The following is a 25,377-nucleotide window of genomic DNA, read 5'->3' on the forward strand; positions in this document are numbered from 1 at the left end:
TAGATTGGCAGCTTCCTTCTGTGGAATTATCCACAGACTCTTTAGTGGATATTCTTCACCAGGGTGAGATGGGAGTGGAACTTTTACTTCCTTATTACGAGTCTCTATATAACCTTTTGTTAGGAGCTTCGGCAAAAACCAGTAACGGGAGCTCCAGTTGACCGGACTATAGCCCATATGCATCGAACCACCCCTGGAGACCCATTTGTCTTTTGGGACATCCCACCACAAAGGGACTGGTGGTCTAGGCTACTTTGGTTCGCTGGACCCTAGTGTCCTTCCCTTGGTTCCACCAAATAAAAAGTCCTGATGGCTATAAAACTGGAGAAATCTACAGGGAGTGCAGAATTATTAGGCAAATGAGTATTTTGACCACATCATCCTCTTTATGCATGTTGTCTTACTCCAAGCTGTATAGGCTCGAAAGCCTACTACCAATTAAGCATATTAGGTGATGTGCATCTCTGTAATGAGAAGGGGTGTGGTCTAATGACATCAACACCCTATATCAGGTGTGCATAATTATTAGGCAACTTCCTTTCCTTTGGCAAAATGGGTCAAAAGAAGGACTTGACAGGCTCAGAAAAGTCAAAAATAGTGAGATATCTTGCAGAGGGATGCAGCACTCTTAAAATTGCAAAGCTTCTGAAGCGTGATCATCGAACAATCAAGCGTTTCATTCAAAATAGTCAACAGGGTCGCAAGAAGCGTGTGGAAAAACCAAGGCGCAAAATAACTGCCCATGAACTGAGAAAAGTCAAGCGTGCAGCTGCCACGATGCCACTTGCCACCAGTTTGGCCATATTTCAGAGCTGCAACATCACTGGAGTGCCCAAAAGCACAAGGTGTGCAATACTCAGAGACATGGCCAAGGTAAGAAAGGCTGAAAGACGACCACCACTGAACAAGACACACAAGCTGAAACGTCAAGACTGGGCCAAGAAATATCTCAAGACTGATTTTTCTAAGGTTTTATGGACTGATGAAATGAGAGTGAGTCTTGATGGGCCAGATGGATGGGCCCGTGGCTGGATTGGTAAAGGGCAGAGAGCTCCAGTCCGACTCAGATGCCAGCAAGGTGGAGGTGGAGTACTGGTTTGGGCTGGTATCATCAAAGATGAGCTTGTGGGGCCTTTTCGGGTTGAGGATGGAGTCAAGCTCAACTCCCAGTCCTGCTGCCAGTTCCTGGAAGACACCTTCTTCAAGCAGTGGTACAGGAAGAAGTCTGCATCCTTCAAGAAAAACATGATTTTCATGCAGGACAATGCTCCATCACACGCGTCCAAGTACTCCACAGCGTGGCTGGCAAGAAAGGGTATAAAAGAAGGAAATCTAATGACATGGCCTCCTTGTTCACCTGATCTGAACCCCATTGAGAACCTGTGGTCCATCATCAAAAGTGAGATTTACAAGGAGGGAAAACAGTACACCTCTCTGAACAGTGTCTGGGAGGCTGTGGTTGCTGCTGCACGCAATGTTGATGGTGAACAGATCAAAACACTGACAGAATCCATGGATGGCAGGCTTTTGAGTGTCCTTGCAAAGAAAGGTGGCTATATTGGTCACTGATTTGTTTTTGTTTTGTTTTTGAATGTCAGAAATGTATATTTGTGAATGTTGAGATGTTATATTGGTTTCACTGGTAATAATAAATAATTGAAATGGGTATATATTTTTTTTTGTTAAGTTGCCTAATAATTATGCACAGTAATAGTCACCTGCACACACAGATATCCCCCTAACATAGCTAAAACTAAAAACAAACTACAAACTACTTCCAAAAATATTCAGCTTTGATATTAATGAGTTTTTGGGGTTCATTGAGAACATGGCTGTTGTTCAATAATAAAATTAATCCTCAAAAATACAACTTGCCTAATAATTCTGCACTCCCTGTATTCTCTTCCGTAAGTTCTGCATTGAGGTTGTTAAAAATGGCATGTGTTCTGTACAGATTTTCTCATGCTTTATGGGACTCAGTGGTGCATCTGCTGCCTTCTCTTCAAAAGGGAGCCAGGAGTGAACTCCTGCAGGTGGTAGAAGATGGCCAGGAAGCAGCTAAATTTACCACTAAATGTGGTATGGACACTACCAATTCCACGAGTAGAGCTATGGCTCAGTCATTTGCGCAGAGCAGACATACATGGCTGCATCAGTCTGGATTTTTAGAGACCGTACAGAATAGCATGCAAGATATGCCGTTTGATGGTGTACATTTATTTGGTGTACATGCTGATTCAGCTTTACAGCAATTTTGAGCTGGTCTGCGTGACAAAGCCACCTATATATATCTTTGAATGTTCTGGTTGGATTCTTTCTTTCCAACTTGTGAGGAAATAACTATTTATTTATACATAATTTAGTTGGAATATGTATTTCATCTTGTGACACCCAGTTTAGTATTTCTGCTTGATGCAGGTGTTTTATGGTTATTTAGCTAACCTTGTGCTTCTTTACATGTTTTGTCATGATCCTTAGCTCCAGTCTGTTAGGATAGTAAGGAAATTATAGGTACATCTATTGCGAAGGACTTTTATTAAGTGGAGTTATACTCTTTAAATTATATCCCACGATAAGTGGCCTTCATTATTATTATTTACAGCTTGGTGCAGAAGTGGGTACTATCTACTTCAGGTCCGTCGATGACAGCTGTTTATTTCTGTTTGGTTCTTCATTGATACCTGAGTTTTCTTTACTCTGAAGAAGAGCTTAAGAGTTGATACCTTTATGGTATCTACCTTACTCTAGGTGGAGTATCTTTGGTATGTGATGGTGAGCATTTATAAATACATATATGCTGAGCTGAGATTACTCAGCTTGTGCTCTATTTAACCCTCATTGGTGGCTACAGAGTTACACTCTTGTGTAGTTTTATTTCACTGATTTACTATATCAATTATTCATAAGGTTTAGTATTCCTTATATGATACTTTTGATATTTGTAACTCCATGGGAGCCTCAGTGTATATATGATTTACCTTTTGATAAGAGTGTTTATGTATTGTATTTGTGTGACCTTATGCTTCATTTATGGTGTTCATCAATAGAATGATGTCCCATTGATGGGATAGGACAGTCCTGAGGGTGTCTGTTCCAAAAGTCTTTCTTGTATTTTCAAAGAAGGTAGCTTGTAGGCAGCATCATTAGTTTGTGTGGGTTCTGCTTTTACCCCTGGTACTTGCTTTACATTTCAGTGATAGATGAGATTACTTAGGATTTGTAGTAAAAGTTTTCTACTTCTGTTAGATTTAGTGCTTTGTAAACCAGAAGGTTTTCATCTTATGAGCCTTAAGACACTGTGGGGGTCATTACGACCCTGGCGGACGGCGGTAATTTGGGGAAAGGTACTGCCAACAGGCTGGTGGTACCTTTTCCCAAATTATGACATTGGCGGTTTGGCTCAAGCCAAACCACCAATGTACCACTCCGTCCGCCAGGGTGGTAACAGCTGCCGGGCTGCATTATGACCCCGCCTACCGCCATGGCTTTCGCGGCAATCTGACTGCAGCGAAAAATATGGTGGTAGGCAATATCAGTGCCAGAAAATTCCTTCTCTGACACTGATAGGGGTCTCCCCCACCCACCTCCTCAGAATCTTCCCCCTCCCAACCCCCCCAACATCCACACGTGCACACATACACACACACACACATGCACACATACATACCCACACAACCCAACACACACTAACATACATTGTCGCACACACGCATTCAGAACACACAACAGACACGTACACTCACATTCAGTCATTCACACACACATTCCATGCGATTCACACCCGCATGCATGCATACAAAAACAGACACACACACACACACAACACCCCCCCTCCTGTTGGAAAACCCGACTTACCTGCTTGCAGGGGGTCCTCCGGTAGGAGACGGGATGCGGCGCTGCTGCCAGCAGCAGCGTAGCGCCATCCTCCAGCAAAACACCACCAGGCCGTATCATGGAACATGATACAGTAGGTGGTGTTTTGCTGGCGTGGCGCTGCTGCTGGCAGCAGCGCCACCTTACTGCTGTCCGCCGCCATGACCGTAGACGGAATTCCACCAGCCTTCTGGCAGAGTTCTGCCGACGGTCATAATGCGGTTGGCAGCTGGTAGCCACGGCGACGGTATGCTTGGGGCTGTCGCCGTGGCGGTAGGCGGCATTTGCCGCCAATGTCATAATGAGAGCGTATATATTTTTGCTCTTAAGGTCCTACCTTACAGCCATTAGTGTTTGGTGGTTATTGTACACCTTTGTCTAGACAACTGTTGGTTTATATATGCCCTTTGAACATTATTCTTTCATTTTCCTAACATTATGTTGTGCTCTCATAAGTCTCTATTGAGACGTAGTCTCTCCATAGATTCTCTTCAATCTGTTGTACAGAGTACTTAATATTCTTGACTGTTTAGGGATTGTTTTGACACTTTTGCATTATTATTTAAGATTTCCTTATTTTCTGAAGGAAATTTCCCTCTATGGAGTACTTATTCTTCTCTGTGAAGATGTTCATATACGTTTGCACATGAGGGGAATATGTGTTTGCTTCAGAACATTCTACTTTCTGTATAAGACTTTTATTTCTATATTAATGGATTGGTGCTCTACGTGACAACTATATTCTACTATATTCTTCATTCATCTGACTCTAGTTGTTGATGATTTGGGTTCACACTTTGCAGAGTGTTGTCCCTAGACGGATTATACAAAATCAGTTGGATTCTTTTTATCATAGAATCCTTTGCATTTTCCAGTTTACGTATGTGAAACCTTTTCTGTAGATGGGTCTCTAGTCATACATTAAGGTCATGTAATAACCTTGGTTTTTGCTAGGCTATCAGGGTTTCCTTTTCATACTTAATATAGTATTTAACTTTATACTATTATTGCTTAATAGTGGTGCCTCAGGCAGCTTGCATTACTCTGGCTGTTGCTTTCCTAAGTGGTATGATGCCCACTACAGTTTCCATACTGTTATGTCAGTATTTTCTGACTGATTACTTGGATTCATTTTTTTATCCATATATATATACACATTTTCTTTAGTTCGTACATAGGCTTTTATTTATTTTACCCTATGTCAGGATATATATTAGGGATATCCTAGAGGTATTTTTAGCATCTCTAGGTAATTTTCCTAGGGAAAGGACTGCTTCTATGCCTGTAGTTACGATTGTTGTCTTTGACTTCTTTTTGATAGAACGTTCTTTATGCTTTCTCCACAGGAGATAGACCTTTCTCTGTGTTGTTACAGGGCAGTTCTGGCTAGGACAGGTCTTGATATGGCATTGAGGTATTGGTCAGTGGCATTACCTGCTGCTCTGTGTTTCACAGGTATCGAACATGCAGTTTGGGTCTGGTTATAAAAGTAAATACATTTACATTCATATGGTCATTTGGCAAAATTAGCCTGCTGTCATGGGTAACGTTATCCCCACGCTTTCAATGTCTTTATGTATTTTATTCCTGTGGTCCTTTGCTTACTTCTAATGGGGTTGAGCATGCATAGGTTCGAATCCCATTAACCCCTTCACCGCCAGGCCTTTTCCCCCCTCAGGTGCAAGGCCTTTTTTTGGCTATTTGGGGCAGTTCGCTCTTAGGCCCTCATAACGTTTTGTCCACACAAGCTACCCATGCCAAATTTGCAGCCTTTTTTTCCAACATCCTAGGGATTCTAGTGGTACCCAGAGTTTGTGGATTCCCCTGGAGGAGTCCAAGAAATCAGCCAAAATACAGCACACATTTTGTTTTTAAAAACAATTTTTTTTTAAAAAAAAGGGCTACAGAAGAAAGCGTGTGGTGTTTTCCCTGAAAATGGCATCAACAAAGGGTTTGCAGTGCTAAAATCACCATCTTCCCAGCTTTTAGGAACAGGCAGACTTGAATCAGGAAACCACATTTTTCAACACAATTGTGGCCTTTTACTGGGACATACCCCATTTTAACTATTTCTTGTGCTTTCAGCCACTTTCCAGTTAGTGCCAGAAATGGGTGTGAAACAAATGCTGGATCCCGGACAGCTAAACATTTCTGAAACGTAGACAATATTCTGAATTCAGCAAGGGGTCATTTGTGTAGATACTTCAAGGTTTTCCTACAGAAAGTAACAGCTAAAATAAAAAAAATATTGAAATTGAGGTAAAAAAAAGAGCCATATCTGTCCACGTTTTCTTCTATAACTTTTTCCACCTGTGGTAGAGTTTTTAAAGCAATATATTGTTACGTCTGCTGGACTCCTCTGGTTGCGGTGATGTATATAAGACTTGTAGGTTCATCAAGAACCCTAGGTACCCAGAGTATAAATGAGCTGCACCTTGCAATGGGTTTTCATTGTATACCGGGTATAAAGTAATTCATTTGGTGAAATATAAAGAGTGAAAAATAGGTATCAAGGAAATGTTTGTATTTTCAAAATGGGCACAAGATAAGGTGTTGAGATGCAGTGGTTATTTGCACATCTCTGAATTCTGGGGTCCCACACTAGCATGTGAATTACAGGGCATTTCTCAAATAGACATCTTTTTTACACACCGTCTTACATTTGGAAGGACAAAATGTAGAGAAAGACGAAGGGTAATAACACTTGTTCTGTGTTCCCCCAAGTCTCCAGATAAAAATGGTACCTTACTTGTGTGGGTAGGCCCAAGTGCCCGCATCAGGATACGTAATATGGACAAATCACATTTATACAATAAAATTCAACGTGTTTTTTGGAAAGTGCCTAGCTGTGGATTTTGGCCTTTAGCTCAGTCGGCACCTAGGGAAACCTATCAAACCTGAGCATTTGTTTAAACTAGACATCGAGGGGAATCCAGGATGGGGTGACTTGTGGGGCTCTCACCAGGTTCTGTTACCCAAAATCCTTTGCCAACCTCAAAATTTGGCACAAAAAAGCACTTTCCTCACATTTCGGTGATAGAAAGTTCTGGAATCTGCGATGAGCTACAAATTTCCTTCCACCCAGCATTCCCAAAAGTCTCCTAATAAAAATGGTACCTCACTTGTGTGGGTCGGCCTAGTTCCAGCGACAGGAAATGCCCCCAAAACACCACGTGGACACATCAAAATTATCAAATATAAAACTCCCTGTTTTTTTTTTTGGGGGGGGATGCGTTTTTGGTCCTGGGCTCAGCAGCCATCTTGGGAAACCTCCAAAACCCAGTCATTTCTGAAAACTAGGCACCCGAGGGAGTCCAGGGAGGTGCGACTTGCGTGGATCCCTCAGTGTTTTCTTACCCAGAATCCTCAGCAAACCTCAGATTTTGCTAAAACATCACATTTGTCCCACATTTCTATGTGGGATCACGGCACCAGGACAAACTTCCTACCACCCATTGTTCCCCTCAGTCTCCTGATAAAAATTATACCTCACTTGTGTAGGTGGGCCAAGTGCCTGTGCCAGGGAAGAACCAAAAATATGTCGAAATTGAGGGGGAACTAAAGCAGGTCCAAAAGGGCAGTTTGAAAAAAAACATTTTTAGGCTGACAAGTAGGGCAGAATTTTTATTGGTATACATGCGACAATGCTGGGAGGTAGGAGTTTTGTGGGTTACGGAAGGTTCCATCACAAAAATGAGGGGAAAAATGTGTGATTTTAAGCAAAGTTGGAGGTTTGCAGGGCATTTTGGGTAAGAAAATGGTGCAGGTTGCATGTAAAGCACAGCACCCTGGATCACCCAGATGTTTAGTTTTCAGATGTGTCGAGGTCTCGTAGATTTTTCTAGATGGCAGCGTCCCAAAGTCCAAAAAGTGCAGCCCTCACTATTCCAATGGGACAATTTTGAGAGTTAGACAAGCTCTCATGGCCCAAATGTAAAACCAAAACCCCAAATAATCAAATGTCCTCTTGCTTGCTGTTGGGATAAGATTTTTTAGTGTGCGGGGTAGAGCTGAAAGACTGTTACCCACTTCAGTTGAGGTGGGGGCATAACCACGCCCATACTGGTTGGTAGCCACCACCCCACTATTTTTTTTTTTTTTTTTTTTTATTCCCTGGGAAGTGGATCGGGGTAAGTGCCCCACCTTCCCACCGGTGGGCAGAACAACTTTGTCCCCATTTATTTGAGGTGGGGTATGGCTATACCCCCACCTCCTCCTTTTGAAAAAACATTCTTCCCTAGTCTCTGTTGGGCTTTCTGACGCCTTGGGGGCAGATGGGCCTTCCGAAAATAGGCCTATCTACTCTCAAGGGGTGCAGAAATGGCCAACAGTAATTTGTCCCCATGGGGAGCGATCCTTGCCCAAGTGGCTGCCCCCCCCCAAACAAAATACACACACACACACACACACACAATCCCTGGTGCCTAAGTGGCTTCTGCCCTCGGCCTAATAGAAATAGGCTGCCCCCAGAGGGCTGAGAAAAGGCCTTTTAAAAAATGCCCCCCACACCCTCCACCTGGGGAGCAACCCTTGCTCAAGGGGTCACTCCCTTCATGCCAATTACACTCACCATTAAACTAAACACAAAATCCCTCGTGTCTAGTGGGCATTTCTGCTGCCCGATCGCGAAAAGCTCAAAGAGACATCAAAGGAAAGGTTTTTCCTTTCCTTTGATGCCTCTGCTGCCCCCAGCCCCTGATCAGAAGAGAAATGCAAAGCATTTCTATTCCAGTCCACGCTGGAAGCAGCCTCTGGGGTGTGGGGGGGGTCGGGTGGAAGGGGAAGTGATTCCCCTTCCATCCCTGCCTTGGGGGGATGCCCTTGGGGGGAGTGCTAGCCTTTCCCCTGAAGGCTGGTCCCAGGACGTAATGGTTACGTCACCAGATGTAAACATTGTGTCCTTGGCGTCCATGTGGTTAAGGGTGCGGATATTTGTATATTCATATCATTGGTTGGCTTCTGGCACAGATTTGTCTCCTAATAGGGATAATTTTATTCCCATGCTTTTTTAATGTCTGATGATGTTCCTGAACTGTGGTTACTTCCACAGGTTTTTATGTTGTAGAGTATGTTATTGCTCACCTAAATTATTATGAATGTCCAGTCTTTTCCTTTTGTTCTAGACCGGTTTTGTTCTAGTTTGAGAATTTTAATGGTCTCAGTTCACACTCCCTCTTCAGAGGGGTGGTATCTGATTCTTAAGTGAGGAATCTGTGGCTAAATGTCTCTATCAGATGAATAAATTACTTAATTTTGGGAACACATTATCTGATAGAGACAGGATCTAGCCGCAGATTCCTTGATGACCCTCACATCCTCCCTGCTCTGCAAACTGAGTCCTCTTTTGTCTCAAAGATTTCGTTATGGAAATTCACATCCTGAATTGACACAAGGGCATCTTAATTTAGCACAGTGTTCCAGTAGCCAGTTTCTATATGTGGCTCCACGTTTTGGGAGCGGAAAATAGTCATGGAAGAAACTGATGTCCACATGGGGGTTATGTGGACTCCGTCAACGTCACATCCAGTGGATGACGTTGAGACCGAGTGCAGGACACTCTCTTCTGATGCCCAGACGTGCTATAGGAAAACATTTCTGGATCCGGTCTCTCGTCTGGGGGAGGATTCTAAAGTATGGAATCTGCAGCTAGCTCAAGTATCTTCCAGATAAAGCGTTACTGAAGGTAAGTAACTTGTTTGTTGTTGAGTGAAGTCTACCACTGACACTTTTGTTTATTACTAATGATTGCAAAATCATAACATTGTCTTACTTAGTGACAGAGGTTACCTTTAACAATACTCGGTATAGACTAAAATTCAGTGCCTGGTTACAACAAGAAGGGGCAGAGAGTATCCTACTCAAGGAAGAAAACATGCTACTGAGCTTCAGGTAGATCATGTTCCCCAATATAAGCCTGAAAATGGGTAATTTCAGAAATGTACCCAACAAAGTACACTTAGGGTCAGCCTGGTCTTGTAGATAGGTGTAACTGTTGAATGTTCTGAGTACCTTCAGTCTTATCCTTGCACATACTTCTTCAAACTGAATGTCTTCTTGTAGAGATTTCCAGTCATTTATTTTTGCATGTTATTGTCTTGAAAATAACTATCTACATGCTCTCTTTAAATCCAACAGAAGTTGAACCTTTGAGTATATGTGAGGTGAACCATGAGCAATGCATTGAAGACCTGGGCAAGCAGGAAATGATAGAGAGTACCATGGAGGAGATTGAAATTGAGTGTTCCGAGCATACTGAAATTTGCAAAAAAACAATTAAGACTCGAACAAAGCGGAAACGGTCTGCAGGAAATGGCCTTGATCCCTCTGCAGCAGGTGAGGGTGTAAGCAAAGTGCCTGCCCCTGTCAAGCGTCAAAAGACACATACTGGAGAGAGAACGTTCACATGTACTGAATGTGGAAAAAGCTTTAGTCACAACTCCACTCTGAACAATCATCAGCGGACCCACACAGGACTGAGGCCTTATGCTTGTACAAAATGTACTAAAACTTTCATCAACAACACAAATCTCATTAACCATCAGAGGACCCACACTGGTGAGCGGCCGTATATTTGTACTGAATGTGGACGAAGCTTTAGTCAGACCTCACATCTCATTAACCATCAAAGAACCCATACAGGGGAGCGGCCTTATGCATGTAGTGAATGTGGGCGATGCTTCAGCCAAAATGCACATCTTATTAACCATCGCAGAATACACACAGGAGAGAGACCATATGTATGTGCAGACTGTGGCAAAAGATTCAGTAATAACACCAATTTTATTAATCATCAAAGAATCCACACAGGTGAAAAACCCTATACATGTCGTGATTGTGGAAAGTGTTTCATTCAAAATTCCCATCTCATCAATCACCAGAGAACTCACACTGGGGAGAAACCGTACGTATGTGGTGACTGTGGGAAAAGTTTCAGCTGGTCAGCAAACTTGAACACACACCAGCGGATCCACAGAAGAGAGAAACACCCAGAACCAGCACCTGAATGTGTGAAGACCTTCATGGAGCCTGCAATTATAATTATACATCATGAGGTGTATGCAGAAGAGTTTGTAGAAGCAGAAGACTGTCAAATAGCAGCAGTTGTAATTGGTGAAGAGCAAAGTATGGAACAAAGGCAGTGATGAACTAGCGAATATCTAGGGCAGTAAAGCAAGCCAGAGGGAAAGATCAGCTCTGTAGAGTAGTGGTGCCACCACCCATGGCCTTGTTCAGGCTTCAGGCAGAAGTGGTGATTGGGCACAATGAAAGTACTGTAAAGAGTGTTGGCAAGAAATGTCAGAGGTGAATGTAAAACATTTTTCACAACCTGTTGATTCCAGAGTGGGGTTCATTCATACCACAGCTTGAATGAGATCAAAGCCCATTTTGTAGGTGGTAACTGATGACAATTATGAGCATTGATTTGATGTGGGAGGATTTATGATTTACCAGCCCTCATCAATCACATAAAATAGTACACAAAAAATCTTCCTTTGTATTCAGTGGATGTGGCACTGGTTTCAAGCAGTTCTCAGCTGTGATCACTCTAAAGCTTTTTCCAGGCTTTCTACCAGAGATATGCCATGTGGCAGTCATTTCATCTGCTCTGAATGTTGCCAATCTGAGCATGGCAGATGTGATTCTGTGTGTACAGTAGAGATAATCAGACTGTGGCATAGTGCAAACAACCTGCTGTTCACTTGAAAGATTAATGCAGCACAACCATTATTCTAGTGCCCTGAACGAAGGGTAGAAGAGAATAGGCATATGACAGATCTAATGTGGGGAAACGATAGCTATTTCTGTATGGTTACAAAAACTCCTTATAACACCAGTGCACATAAAAAGGAACAAAATGTTGACAGTCTTCATTGTATTGGGGGCAATAGCACCTACAGAATGAACCCTCAATCTTTGCCATAAATGCTGCATACACGCATATGCACTCTGAATTTGTTCTATGAAGAAGTACAGAAGATAATTTTCTTTAATAAGTGCTGACTGTTGAGCCCCACCTTAGCACTTCTTGTTTGAAGAATCTATTTTATCTTTTCTAGATGTGTTTAATAGGAGAAACCCAGCTTGATAAATTATATATCCAGAAGAGTCACTGCAGAAATACAGTGATGCAAGATGCCGCCCAGTTGCAATAAAACATGAGAAAATACATGGACAAATGCAGATTTTGTAATGTCAAAGTAACTTAATGAAATTATTGAGCTCCATTTAAATAAAAAAAATGATTAAAATGCTGATAGATTTAAGCCTATGTTAAGACCATCAAAACAGCACAATCGTGTTCCCTCTAGGGTTTCATGTTCTGGAGTCTTTGTATGGTATGGTAGGGTAATATACAGTGTATCTGTTTTTTCCACGCATCTGTCTGTATTTGGTTCACAAGGTCCACTTTATTTCCGTTGTTTTCTGCCTGTACAAATAATTATTGAAAGCTGTTTGAGTATTGCTAAGTAGGACATCTTGCTCTGTCATTTCTAGAAAAGTGTAAACATATTCTGCTGGTGTAGTTCTTTTAAGCCCAGAAAACTTATGCCAGGACCCCTGATACTGGGCAGTGGAGTCTTCTCCTGCTGTAGGTCTTCAGGCCTCCTTAATAATAGGCTCTTGGTGGATCCGTCAAAATTTGGTTGAGTTTAGACAAACAAGTTTCTAACCCACCAAGAATATGTTAAAAGATTTAGATGTAATAATGCCAGCTTTTTGCCTTCCTGTAGACTGGTGGTTGGTGCACACACAAGTCCCCCAAAGTGCACATGGTGAATGCAGCTATCTGATAGAGACTTCTAGATGCGGATTCCTTACCTTTGATTTTCCCAGGCGTCCGGCTGGATCCAGAAACTTTTGCTGAGAAATGCCCCTTTTGTTTGCCATCAGGTGGCTCCATTCAGCTCTGCCTGGTGTCATTGGCTCAGGAAGTGATGTTGAGGTCACCTATTTAGGCACCACCCACGCTCACGGGCCTCCGTCCTGTCACCTTACCATGTTGGTTGCAGACCTCCATCTCGTTTGCGTTTGGTGTCTCGAGCACAACCACGACTCCAAGTCATGCTCTGACTGCTGGGCCATGGCGCCGAAAAGGCTTTGAGCCAGCGGTCCCTAAAGCTGCTTATGGCCCGCAGTCTGACTCGAAGGAGGTCTCCGTCCTGGCCAAAAAGGAGGGCGCAGGACTGTTCCCGGAGCCCCAAGTCCTCTTCTTCCCATTCAAGGTCTTCCGGACACTCAGGAAAGGGCAATAAGAAGAAGAAGTCTAACGATTAAACTTCAACTCCTGAGTCGGCCAACAAGACAAGTGCAGAACATCAGCGTTCTCGTCACAGTTCTGCAGAGTCATTGCCCAGTTCAACTGCGCGCCTCCCTCAGTTTCCGTGAGCCTGATTGACACCCATTCAGATCAAGGAGTTTTACAAAGCCATGCGCCAAGTATTCGAGCAGGGCGACCCTTCTGGCATATCTTCAGGGCCTACGGGTTTGGAGGAGGCCTCAACCAGTTCCACTCCAGCAGCTTCGGCCTCAGCTCCAGGGAACTCTCATGGATCTGATTCTGGATCCAGACTGGACTGGTCGTACCCAAGCAACCTTCTCCAACACTGATCATGACACGTGTCACTCCTGGGGTGGGGTTGCCATCTGGAACAGGTGGGGATGAGAGGACTCTGTTCTCCGGCAAATCCAGACTCCACATAAACATGTTGGAGTTCAGGGCGATCCGACTAGCTTTGAAGGCATTTCTTCCCTCTGTCAAGGGGAAGTTAGTGCAGGTGTTCACAGATAACACTACTGCCATGTGGTACTGCAACAAAAAGGGCGGATTTGGGTTGTGGACCTTTTTGTGAAGAGGTCCTGTGTCTCTGGACATAGCTGAAACAGCAGGGCATAACCCTGGTGGTTCAACACCTGACAGGTTCCCCGAAAACTAGGCAGACAAACTCAGCCAGTGATGCCTAGCGGATCACGAGTAGCATCCCATTCGGAGGTTGTGCAAGATCTCTCTCAACAGTGGGGAGAGCCTTGGCTAGATCTATTTGCCTCCAAAGAGAACACGCAATGTCAGCAGTATTGCATGTTGGAGTTTCCAAGGCGGAAATTGCTTGGCGACGCTTTCCATCACAAGTGGAGTTCAGGCCTACTGTACGCCTTTCTGCCCATACCACTCCTGCCAAGAGTTCTCAAGAAGAACAAGAACGACCGGACTTAAGTAAGCCTTGTGGCTCTGGATTGGCTCCAGGGAGTCTGGTATCCCAAGCTTCTGAAAGTGAGCATCGATCCTCCAAACAGGCTGCCCCTTCTGGAGGATCTTCTGTCACAGCAGCAAGGGAGGATTCTCCACCCGAACCTGTCAACTTTACGCCTTCATGCATGGAGATTGAATGGCAACACTTAACAACTTTCAACCTTCTTCCTGAAGTCTGTAACGTTTTCTTGGCAGCCAGGCGTTGCTTTACAAAAACGGTTTACGCATGCTGTTAGTAAAGATTTGCAAGATATTGTACAGAGAAGTCTATAGGTCCTCCCTCTGCTTCTCTATCTGATTCTTATTTTCCTTCTTCCTCTTACCCAATAGTCAATATACACACAGAATAACCACCAGAAATAGAGTACAAATACACCTGGTCCTATGGGAGGGCCAAACCATATGCTCAAAAAATGCAATGTGAAATAGTGAACCCAGCCCTAAGGTAAGTGTGGTAGTTAGCTGAGGGTAGATAAAAACACCAGAGTTAAGTACTGTAAGTGTTCCAAGCGACCAGGTATGAGGTAGTTACCCACCCAGTCATCCCATAGGCTAATACAGAGAGCTGTGGTTGGTATTCATGGAATTCAGGACCCTTCCCAGTAGACTCTGAGGAAACAAACAGACACGAGAAAGGTTGAAGAGTGCCCCCAACCCAGCATGTCCACAGTGAGGGACTCTCTCCTAGCTCTATCCACCTTTCGGTGGCTGCCCGACCAACTTTCTACATTCAAGTCCCCTATTGTAAATAGTTTTCCTGAAGGGCTTGAACATATGCTTCCCCCTAAGCCCTTTATCATGCCTCAGTGGGATCTTAACCTAGTTCTCTCTTTCTTTGTGTGTGCTTCATTTGAGCCACTACACAAGTGTCCTCTCCGGCCGCTTACCATCAAGACAGCAATAACATCTGCCCAGAGGGTGAGTTAGATACAGCCCTGATCATCCAAGCAGTCATATCTCACGATATTTCCAGACAATGTAGTGCTATGCACCCATGCCTCTTTCCTTTCTAAGGTAGTGACCCCATTCCATCTGGGTCAACTATCACCGTGCCCACCTTCTTTGTTCCCCCACATCTATCTAAGGAAGAGGAGTGACTCCACTAGCTGGACCCAAAAAGAGTGTTGTCATTCTACCTTGACTGCACAACTCTTTGTGGGGTATGTGGGAGCAAAGAAGGGTTGGGCAGTACATGAGTGAACCATTTTGCGCTGTGTCATTCTCTGTATTAAGATCTTCTACGCCCTGGCTAAGAAGCAGCTTCCCGATGGCTTGTGGGCCCATTCCACAAGAGGAAACGCTCCGACCACGGCATTGGCATGTGGAGTCCCAGTCCTGCACTTCTGCCAGACAGCAACATGGGCGTCCCTGCACACATTCTCCAAACACTAATGCCTGGATATTCAGGTCTGCAGGGACTGGCATTTTACCCGTTCGGTCCTTCAGGACTTTTTAGTGTAAAAATATTGTCTGCAGCCCACTGCCAGGAGGATATGGCTTGGGTATCTAATCAAAGGTAAGGATTCTGCAGATGGAAGTCTCTATCAGATGAACCAATTACTTACCTTTGGTAACGCATTATCAGATAGAAACTCTATCTAGCTGCAGATTCCCACCCACCCATGCCTCCCCACTCTGCGTTTACTGGGGTTAGGGTGAACCCTTTTTCAGGGCCTTATTTTAGACACACATATGCCCCAATTCCTATCATGACTGTGTGCTTCTGGTGTGGAAAGTTGTGATTAAACTAACTAACGCCTGCGCACCTGGGTGGCTTGCGACGTCACTTCCGACACCAACTATGCCACACAGAGCCGAATGGAGCCACCTGACGGCATGCACGAAGGGTATTGCTCAGCAAATCCAGCCTGATGCCTGGGAAAATCAAAGGTCAGAAATCTGCAGCTAGATAGTCTCTACCAGATATTAAACTACCAAAGGTAAGTAACTTGTTCATCAGTGCCCCACTTGAAGAGGTAAATGTTTTATTGTTATCTACAAGCAACTGAGAGTCAGTAATTGATAGGTAATATCCCAACCTGGACATATATGGTATATATTACCCTGTGCCTTATATTATAAGGCTATTTGTAATCACTGATGATTTTGTGACCAAAGAGAGGAGTAAGGGTGAAGAGTTCCTTTTGATTTATGACCATATGGCAGAGTTTCTTTATAAGGTAATTGAACTCCAAAGTGACTTGCAATTTCCTTGTACTGTATGAAAGGAAGTGCTCTAGTCCTTATAAAACATGGACGCACTATTGCCCTTCCTGCAGAACATAAGAGTTAGGATGTTTGCAAACATGAGCAATAAAATTAGAATCTTTAGTGCAAAATTGAACACACCAAAAAGAAATTAGATGTTTAAAAATATTTTTGCAAAACATTGTAGCTCAGAATATGTATAAACCTGCAGAGACTCCCTTTTTTCCCTGTAATTCCTGAAAGTGTGGAAAAAACATGTCATAAATTTCACCCTTCTGCTTATAATAGTTCATCTAGAAAAACGGAGCAGAAGAGGGAAAAATCCATGTTTTGTTTTTGTTTTTTAAAGTGCAACCGTTATTATGCTTCTTGATCTGCCTTTCGCCTCTTCTGCTAGCTCTGGCAGCATGTATTGACACGTTAGAGTTCAACTATAATAAGTTGCTACAGTTGAACAGCTATGTCATTTTTTTTATTTTTTATTAAAGTCGCTTATAATAAGTGAATTATAGATGGACTTTGCTACAGAGATAGCAGGGCTCCTGGGATTTATAGAGAGGATACTGACCTGCCACCCTTCAACACCCCTCCCATTTTAACCCTCAGAGTGAGACAAATCAGGCAGGCACACTCCTGTATTGATATGTGGTAGAAATGGGGTCGCTAGCTGACAAAAGTATACCTTCCCCCTTGTCCAAGTAGGGACCACAATCCTAGTCTGGGTAAGTCACAACACAATCCAAATTATCCTGTGCCCACCCTCCAGTACCTTGGCACTGAGCAGTCGGGCTTAATTTAGAAGGCAATGTGTAAAGTATTTGTGCAGAAGGTATACAATAACACAGTGAAAACAACAAAAGGCTTATAGGAATTGAGAATATTTATCTGAATAAAATGCTGTTGCAATTATGAAAATCTAATGTACACAAGCCAAGTTATGAATTTTTAAAGATTAAATCCAACTAAAGCACCTAGAAAACACAATCGCTCCAACTGGGGCTATCACAGTGTCATTTACGGAGTAGTTCCCAACAATCTGACACCACTGGTGTTGGTCACGGAGTTACACGGACGCCCAAGTACAGTACCTTTTGAAAACAAAAAACAAGGACGTTGCACAGAGTTGAAAAGAGGCGGCGCTCGAGTCGGTACGGAGTCAGTCCCTTATGGCTTCCGAGTAAAGAGGCGTTGGTTCCGTGCTGCGAAGCAGATGGAGGTGAGACGTCTGTTCTGGCTGGATGCAAGGCAAGATGATGCGGCGTCCGTAATACATCGATTCCTTGTGACCTGGCGGGCTCACTGAAGATGTCGACTTCCCAGTGTCGTAGTGATCCTGAGTGACGTCAGTGGAGTTGCGTCAGTGTCGGACATGCATTGCAGGCTGCAGTCGTTGCGTGCAGCGAGTTCCACAGAGCGGGAGCAGGCTGCAGCATCGCTGATGTTGTTCCGGAGTCAGAAACTAGCAAAAAGCTAGTAGTTGAAGTCTTTGCTGTCCCTGAAACTTCAGAACAGGAGGTAAGCTCAATCCAAGCCCTTGAAAAGCACTTTTGGGGGAAGGCAGAGTCCTTTCAGCGCAGTCAGAGGCCAGCAGGGCAACAACAGGGCAGCAGTCCTTCTCAGCAAACCAGTCTAGAGAGTCTTTTGGGCAACCAGGCAGGTCTTCTGACAAAGTTCAGCCGCAGGTCCAGATGTGTCTGAGTTGGTTATGTTATGTTATGTGTGATTTATATAGCGCATAGTTGCCTTCAGGCTTCCCTGCGCATTGTGGCGAAAAACTCCTTCAGATAGGCAAAAAGTGTAAGTGTTAAAACAACCAGGTTTTTAAGAGACGACGGAATGATAATTCATGACTCGTCTGCCAAAGAGGAAGAGAGTTCCCAAGCTTAGCACCAAGAAAAGACATGGATCTTCCGCCCCATCTATCTTTCTTTATCAGCGGTATCACTGCTAATGCTGCTGAGGAAGACCTCAGGCATCTAGTGGGCTCATAAAAAGTGGCTAAGGAGTGTAATAGTGGGGGACCCCTAGCATACAGAGCTCTGTGGAAATAACACAGAGTCTTGAATTTTAGTCCTTGCTCCATGGGAAGCCAGTGAAGAGCTGTGAGGGCTGGTTTAGCCGACTGATGTCTAGGCAAATTAAAGAGGAGGCGCGCTGCCGTGTTCTGAATCACCTGCAACTCCTTCTTAGTATAGACTGGTGAGCCCAGGAACAGGGCATTACCATAGTCCAGCCATGAGGTAATTAATGCTTGTACAATAATCCTCTTAGCAATAAATGGGAGGACTTTAAAGTTTTTTCTAAGAAGTCTGAGAATCCTGACACAAATGGAAGCTATTTTCTTAGCCTGATAGTCCATTGTGAGCCAAGGGTCTAACCATACACCAAGGCTCTTAACCTGATCCTTAGGGGGTGGAAGGTCACCTAGTGAGTCCAGGATAGGTGTTACTTGAGACGGTAGTGAATGATGTCCCACGATCAGAACCTCTGTTTTATCTCCATTAAGTGTGAGCTTGCACTCCGCCATCCAGTTTGAGACCGCTCGTAGGCATGGGGCAAGCTGCGATTTAAAAGAATCATGAAAGGACGAAAAGGAGACTACGAGCTGGGTATCGTCAGCATAAGACACCAACGAGAGACCAAAGGGTTCCACTATTCTTGTCAGTGGACTCATATAGACATTGAAAAGCGTGGGGCTCAATGATGAGCCCTGTGGGAGTCCCCAAAGGCTCTTAAAGCTGTCTGAGAGAAAAGAACGATTGAGAACCTGAAAGGTTCTTCCATCCAAAAAATCTGTTAACCCTTTCAGGGCATTTCCGGTGATTCCAATTTCCTTAAATCTGTGAAGTAAAATAACGTGGTCAACGGTATCAAAGGCAGCGCTCAAATGAAGCAGCACCACCGCGGAGGCCTTACCCTGATCCATTTGTTTCCTGACTTCTTCTGTCATGCCCAACTGAGCTGACTCAGTACTTTGGGAGGGCCTAAAGCCCATCTGAGAGGGGTGAAGAATCTGGTTATCTTCCAGGAACTTAGAAAGATGGGTATTCACATGCTTTTCCAGAATTTTTGCGATAGTATGTAGCATGGAAATCATCCTATAGTTGGTCAGTACCACTGAGTCCAGATTGGGCTTTTTGAGCAGCGGCTTTACAATTGCATGCTTCCACTGAGGTGGCAGGGAGCTACAAGTCAATGATAGATTTAATCAATCTGTCTGGATGGGAACAAAGGTAGATGCTCTCTGGACTAAGATAGGAGGAGCAGGGTCTAGAGGGGATCCAGATTTGAGAGTTTTTAACAGAGTCAACGTTGTTTCTGTGGACAGAGCCGGAATCCCCGCTAGGCTGACTGTGTCTCCTGGTCCGCTCCCCTCCTGGGGGCCATAGGACTGTTTAGAGAAGGTTGAATATATGTCAGCAATCTCTTTTTTTTTTTTTTAAAGAGCCAAGCTCATTTCTATGTTCAGCAGAGGCTTCTATATCTTCCGTTTGAGCCTTTGGATATACTATTTCTTTAAGAATGCTGAAGATTTCTTCAGGAGAGGTGGCTGTATGTTCTATCTTCATTGCATAGTAACTGCTCTGCGCAGCTTTGATTTCCACGTGAAATTGTCTGATAGCATCCCTGTATTCCTTTTTAATAGAATTATCATATGATTTCCTCCACTTTCTTTCAAGACGTCTGCAGTCTCTTTTTCAAGCTTGAAGCTGGGGGAGAACCAGGGGTGGCATTTTTTGCGATTGCCAACTGTGCTAATAGTTAACGGAAGCGTAGCATCCAAGCTATTGGTTAATCCACCTGTTGAAGGCTACTGAGGAGTCGGCTATATTTCCCGTTAAAAGTTGGTATGGTCAGAGACCAGTTTATATACCCAAAAATGCCTTTGACGTGGGGGAGACTTCAGAGAGTGGTTTTGAATGGCACAAGTTCCCCTTTCAGGCCAGTTTGATTTGCCAGGGTCCATGTGGTGGATTATCAGTCCTTTGTGTGAGGTCAGGCCACTGGCCTTTGAAATGTCAGGCCCTCCACCCTTCCAACCCAAGAAGACCCATTCAGTATGCAGATGTGACTCGGTGTCCTGTGTTTGTGGTTTTCTGGGTGAAATGCACAAGGGACGTGTCAACCAGCATAGACCAGATGTTGATTGGAGACAGGCTGTAAATCACAGATGGTTTCAAGTGCAGAGAAATGCCCACATTCTAGAAGTGGCACTTCCAAAATGGTAATATAAAATCCAACCTCACCAAAGGGTTGGATTTTCTGTCAGCATTCTGGACATACTAAATATGACCTGGTTACCCCTTTCAGATCGGAATCTACCATTCACAAAGTATATGAGGGCAGTCCTAGTGCAAATCTATGAAAGGAGCAGGCCTCACATTAGTGGAAAACTAATGTAGGAGTGTTTTCACTACCAGGACATATAAAACGCGTATGTACATGTCCTGCTTTTAACATAGCATCCTGCCCTATGCTTTACCTCGGGCCTACCTTAGGGGTGACTTATATGTAGAAAAGGGGGAGTTTAAGGCTTGGCAAGTTATCTTAAATGCCTAGTCGAAGTGGCAGTGAAACTGCACACACAGGCCTTGCAATGGCAGTCCTGTGACAAGGTTAAGGGGCTACTTATGTGCGTGGCACAATCAGTGCTGCAGGCCCACTAGTAGCATTTAATTTACAGACCCTGGGCACATCTAGTGCACTTTACTAGGGGCCTATAAGTAAATAAAATATAAAAATTGCGAATGAGCCAATGTTTGCATGTTTAAGGGAGAGCGCATATGCACTTTAGCACTGGTTAGCAGTGGTAAAGTGCGCAGAGTCGTGAAAACAGTGTTAGAAAAGTGGAGGTAGGCAGGCAAAAAGTTGGGGGATGGCCACCCTAAGGCTGGCAGGTCTAACAGTATATCAGTACAGGTTCCAATAATTGCACTGTAAAAGCATTATGAGAGCCCATATTTCACCAGGTGTACTGCATTGGATTTTTCCAGCTGTAAGCAAAATACCACAGATCAGTAAGGAAAGGGTCCTAGATGTGTAAGGCTTCAGCCAGTTATTTGGTTGGATGGAATCTACATGAATGTCCCAAATTGCCCTAACTCAGAGACCTGACCAGTGTGTCTCACAAGGAAAGAGACAAAATTCAGTTAACATTTCTTCTGCTTTCACTTGTACTAGCAAACACAATGTAGGAGGCTGGCTGTCTATATTGTGCACTAAAATGAAGTACACTGTGCAGAGAGTCCAGTGGATCCCCAGTTGGTATTGCAGAGGCAACAGTAGTCAGGACTATTGCTCTATTTTTGATAGTGTGTGCAGGAGGCTGGCTCAGTTCTTGGTGTACACCTATGGAGAGACACCTTTGGTGTGGCACCCTATACTAGCTCCAGGCTACCCTTAGTGATGGTGAATGGGTGTCCAGATAGCAAAAGCTCTTTAGGGGCAGCTGAAGCTTATCCGGGAGGAATGTAAAGCACTTGCAATACCACAGTAGTCAGTCCGTAACCCACTCACAAGAAAGAACCGCACAAGTGTACAACAATAAAGGATACTTCATTACAGCACTACTACTAGACTGGCATTGGTATATCTCCCTTTGGTGATATCTACACACAGTATATACACAAAATAACCACCAGAAATAGCATGCAAATACACATGGCCCTATGGGAGGGCCAAACCATATACTAAAAAATGGAATGTGAAATAGTGAACCCAACCCCAAGGTAAGTGTGGTAGTTAGCTGGGGTTAGATGAAACCACTAGAGTGAAGTACATAAGTGTTCCCAGCGACCAGGTGCAAGGTAGTTACCCACCCGTTCATCCCATAGGCTAACACAGAGAGTTGTGGTTGGATTTCATAGGATTCAGGACTCTTCCCAGTGGACCCCGAGGAAACAGACAAGAGGAGGGTTGGAGAGTGCCCCCAACCCAGGATACCCAGAAGACTGAGTACCTATGCCGAGGGACCCAGATGCAGAGGGGAGAAGGGATTCTTGAAGTCAGTGGATGCCTCAGATTGTCCAGTTCCTGTCACAACCCGTGGACCAGGCAGGTGGAACACAGGGACAGGGATTCCGGACACGGAGGACAGGCAAAGGAGGGGACAGAGTCCAACACCCTTGGAGATGCCCAGGTGGTGCAGGTGGCAATGCCCACCCTCTTAGGGGTGATGTTACTGCAAGTCAGTGGAAGAAGTCCAGCTATGTAGTCCAGGAGCTGAAGAAGGTTCCAGGAGTTGCCTACGAGCTGTCCCTCGACGATTACCAGATTGCAGGAGGGTCAGTAACCAACAAACACTGGCAAATGCAAACAGGAGCTGAAGAAGTATTTGCAAAGCTTTGTGAACCAACAAGGTCCATGAGACTCTACCCAGGAGGGGGAGCCAGGGGTGGCCCTCAGCATGCAGGAAGGCCAGCAGAAGTTGATGGAGCCCCCACAAGTGACCCACAGGCGATAGACACAGGGAGTCACATGGAGGCCGGACAGCATAACAAGACAGAAGTCCCACGTCGCCGGAGGTGCAGGACAGGGGCTGATCTTCAGGTTGCAGAATGCTGGAGGCCAGGCTTCTTTACACCTGAAATCTCCTGGAGGAAGAGGCATCGAGCCTTGGCAAGTGTAGTAGTCTCAGTGCAGTACAGTCTCCCAAGTTGGTCAGACGACAAGCAGGACCCAGAGGAAGCCACAGACTCACCACCTGTGAAGCAGAGTCTTCATATGTCTGTGGGACAGAAGACCACACCAGTCGGTCGATGTTGTCTTGAAGTGCCTCGAGGTGCAGGGGAGTGACTCCTTCATTCCAAGGGAGATTCCTTTGTTAATTCCAGGTGCAGAGAGAGTCCTTGTGGTCCTGGGTGATGCACAGCTTCGGATGTTGCAGAATTCTTCAGGGATTTGGAAAAACAATGTGCAATGGGAGCCTTCCCACCAGAAGCAGATGTGTTTTGGTTACAAAACAGACCAGAAGCGGTTCCAGAGGCCAGGAGCAGAACATGCCTTGCAGAGAGTTCCTTGGAGAGTCTTGCTCAATGAATCTTAGGGCCCACCCACGTGGAAGCCCTTAAGTAACCCTAAAAGGGTGTTGGTCACTCTCTGAAGTGGCCCAGCTATCAGAGGGAGTCCGGGTCGTCACCTCCCTGGCCTTATCAGTGAGATGCTCCCAGGGGCCTCTGCCCATCTTGTTTTCAAGATGGCAGAATCAAGTGGCCACCTGGCAGAGCTCTGTGCACCTCCCTGGGTAAGAGCTGGACAGAGGGGTGGTCGTTCCCCTTTTGTGGGAAGTTGGCTCTGTATATACGATCTCAAAGTGAGAGATACTGTGCACAGAGTCCAAGTGTTCACCTTAGAGGTTGATAGTGGCAATAATAGAAAATACTAATGCTCTATTTGAGGTAGTGTGGTTGAGCAGTAGGCTTATCATAGGGTAGTATTAAGCATTTGTTGTACACACACAGGCAATAAATGAGAACACACTCAACTCCAGGCCTATAGCTTTTTATATAGAAAAATATTCTTTTCTTAATGTATTTTAGAACCACAAGATTCAGACGTCAAGTAAGTACATAAATTGTAGGGTACTTGGCATAGGTAAATATGGAACTTTGAATTAAAACAGTAATGTACACAGTTTTGTCAAAAATGGCAAGCTGTTTTAAAAAGTGCAAAAATCAACAGTTCCTGGCGGAGGTAAGTACAAGTTAGTTTATCAGGGAAGTAAAGCACTTACAAGTTCAGTCTCTGGGGCATAGGCTGCCCACGGTTTGGGTTTTAAGTCCACCCCAAACACCCAGCACCAGCAACACATGGCCGGTCAGGTGCAGAGATCAAAGTAGGGCCTACATTTTATAGGTGCCTATGGAGACTAGGGGTGCTCCGGTTCCAGTCTCTGGATTCTCTCTGCAGGCGTCGCTGTGGGGGTGCAGGGAGATCGTCTCAGGGTGTCCACGTCGTGGGAGTCGCCTGGGGTCCTCGTGCAGTGTTGGTTTATCTGGACACGAGCCGGGGACGTCAGGTGCAGAGTGTTGGGGGCTCATGCTTCTGGAGTGAGGCTGGAGTCCCTTTAAAGATGGTTTCTTCTTGGATGTTCAGACAGAGCCGCTGTCTTTGAGAGTTTCTTGGTCCTTTGGGTTGCAGGGCAGTCCTCTAAGTCAGTAGAGGTCGCTGGTCCCGCTGGATGCGTCGCTGTTGCAGGTTCTTTGAGTCTGGAGACAGGCTGGTAGGGCTGGGGCCAAGCAAGTTGTTGGCTCTGTCGTCTCTGCGGGGCTTTCAGGTCAGCAGTCCTTGTTTCAGGTTGTCAGGAATCTGTTTTCCTGGGTTCAGGGTCGCCCCTAAATACTCATTTTTGGGTGTGTGTTTAGGGCTGGAGGGCAGTAGCCAATGGCTGCTATCCCTGAGGGTGGCTACACCCTTCTTGTGCCTCCTCCCTGTGGGGAGGGGGCACATCCCTAATCCTATTGGGGGAAATCCCCCAAAGCAAGATTGAGGATTTTCTAAGGCAGGGGTCACCTCAGCTCAGGACACCTTAGGGGGTGTCCTGGCTGGAGGGTGACTCCTCCTTGTTTTTCTCATTGTCTCCTCCAGGAGCTGTAACACCAGGCTGGAGCCTTTGAGGCTCACTGCCAGGTGTTAGAGTTCCTGCAGGGGGAGGTGTGAAGCACCTCCACCCAGTACAGGCTTTGTTCCTGGTCACAGAGTGCACAAAGACACTCACCCCATGTGGCCAGAAACCCGTCTGGATGTGATAGGCTGGCAGAAACTGATCAGCCTAGCACTAGTAGTTGGGCTGTTTTACAGGGGGCATCTCTAAGATGCCCTCTGTGTGCATTTCTCAATACATCCCACAATGGCATCAGTGTGGATTTATTGTGCTGAGAAGTTTGATACCAAACTTCCCAGTATTCTGTGTAGCCATTATGGAACTGTGGAGTTTGTGTTTGACAAACTCCCAGACCATATACTCTTTAAGGCTACCCTGCACTTGGAATGTCTAGGAATTGGCTTAGACACTGTAGGGGCATAGTGCTCATGCAGCTGTGCCCTCA

At 44.9% G+C, this 25,377-nt stretch overlaps 1 protein-coding gene across 2 annotated transcripts in view; it reads left to right on the plus strand.

The window, feature by feature from the left end:
• LOC138288176 (zinc finger protein 546-like) overlaps positions 1-12,126 on the plus strand; it is a 689,754-nt gene extending 677,628 nt beyond the window's left edge. For both annotated transcript variants that reach the window (XM_069229499.1, XM_069229500.1), the window contains one exon: positions 10,009-12,126. In XM_069229499.1, coding sequence (XP_069085600.1) covers positions 10,009-11,015 — 1,007 coding nt within the window. In that variant the 3' untranslated portion in view covers positions 11,016-12,126. The remainder of the gene's footprint in view (positions 1-10,008) is intronic.
• Positions 12,127-25,377: the final 13,251 nt, after the last annotated feature.

This window comes from Pleurodeles waltl, chromosome 4_1 (genome assembly GCF_031143425.1).
Source record: "Pleurodeles waltl isolate 20211129_DDA chromosome 4_1, aPleWal1.hap1.20221129, whole genome shotgun sequence".
NCBI classification, from domain to species: Eukaryota; Metazoa; Chordata; class Amphibia; order Caudata; family Salamandridae; genus Pleurodeles; species Pleurodeles waltl.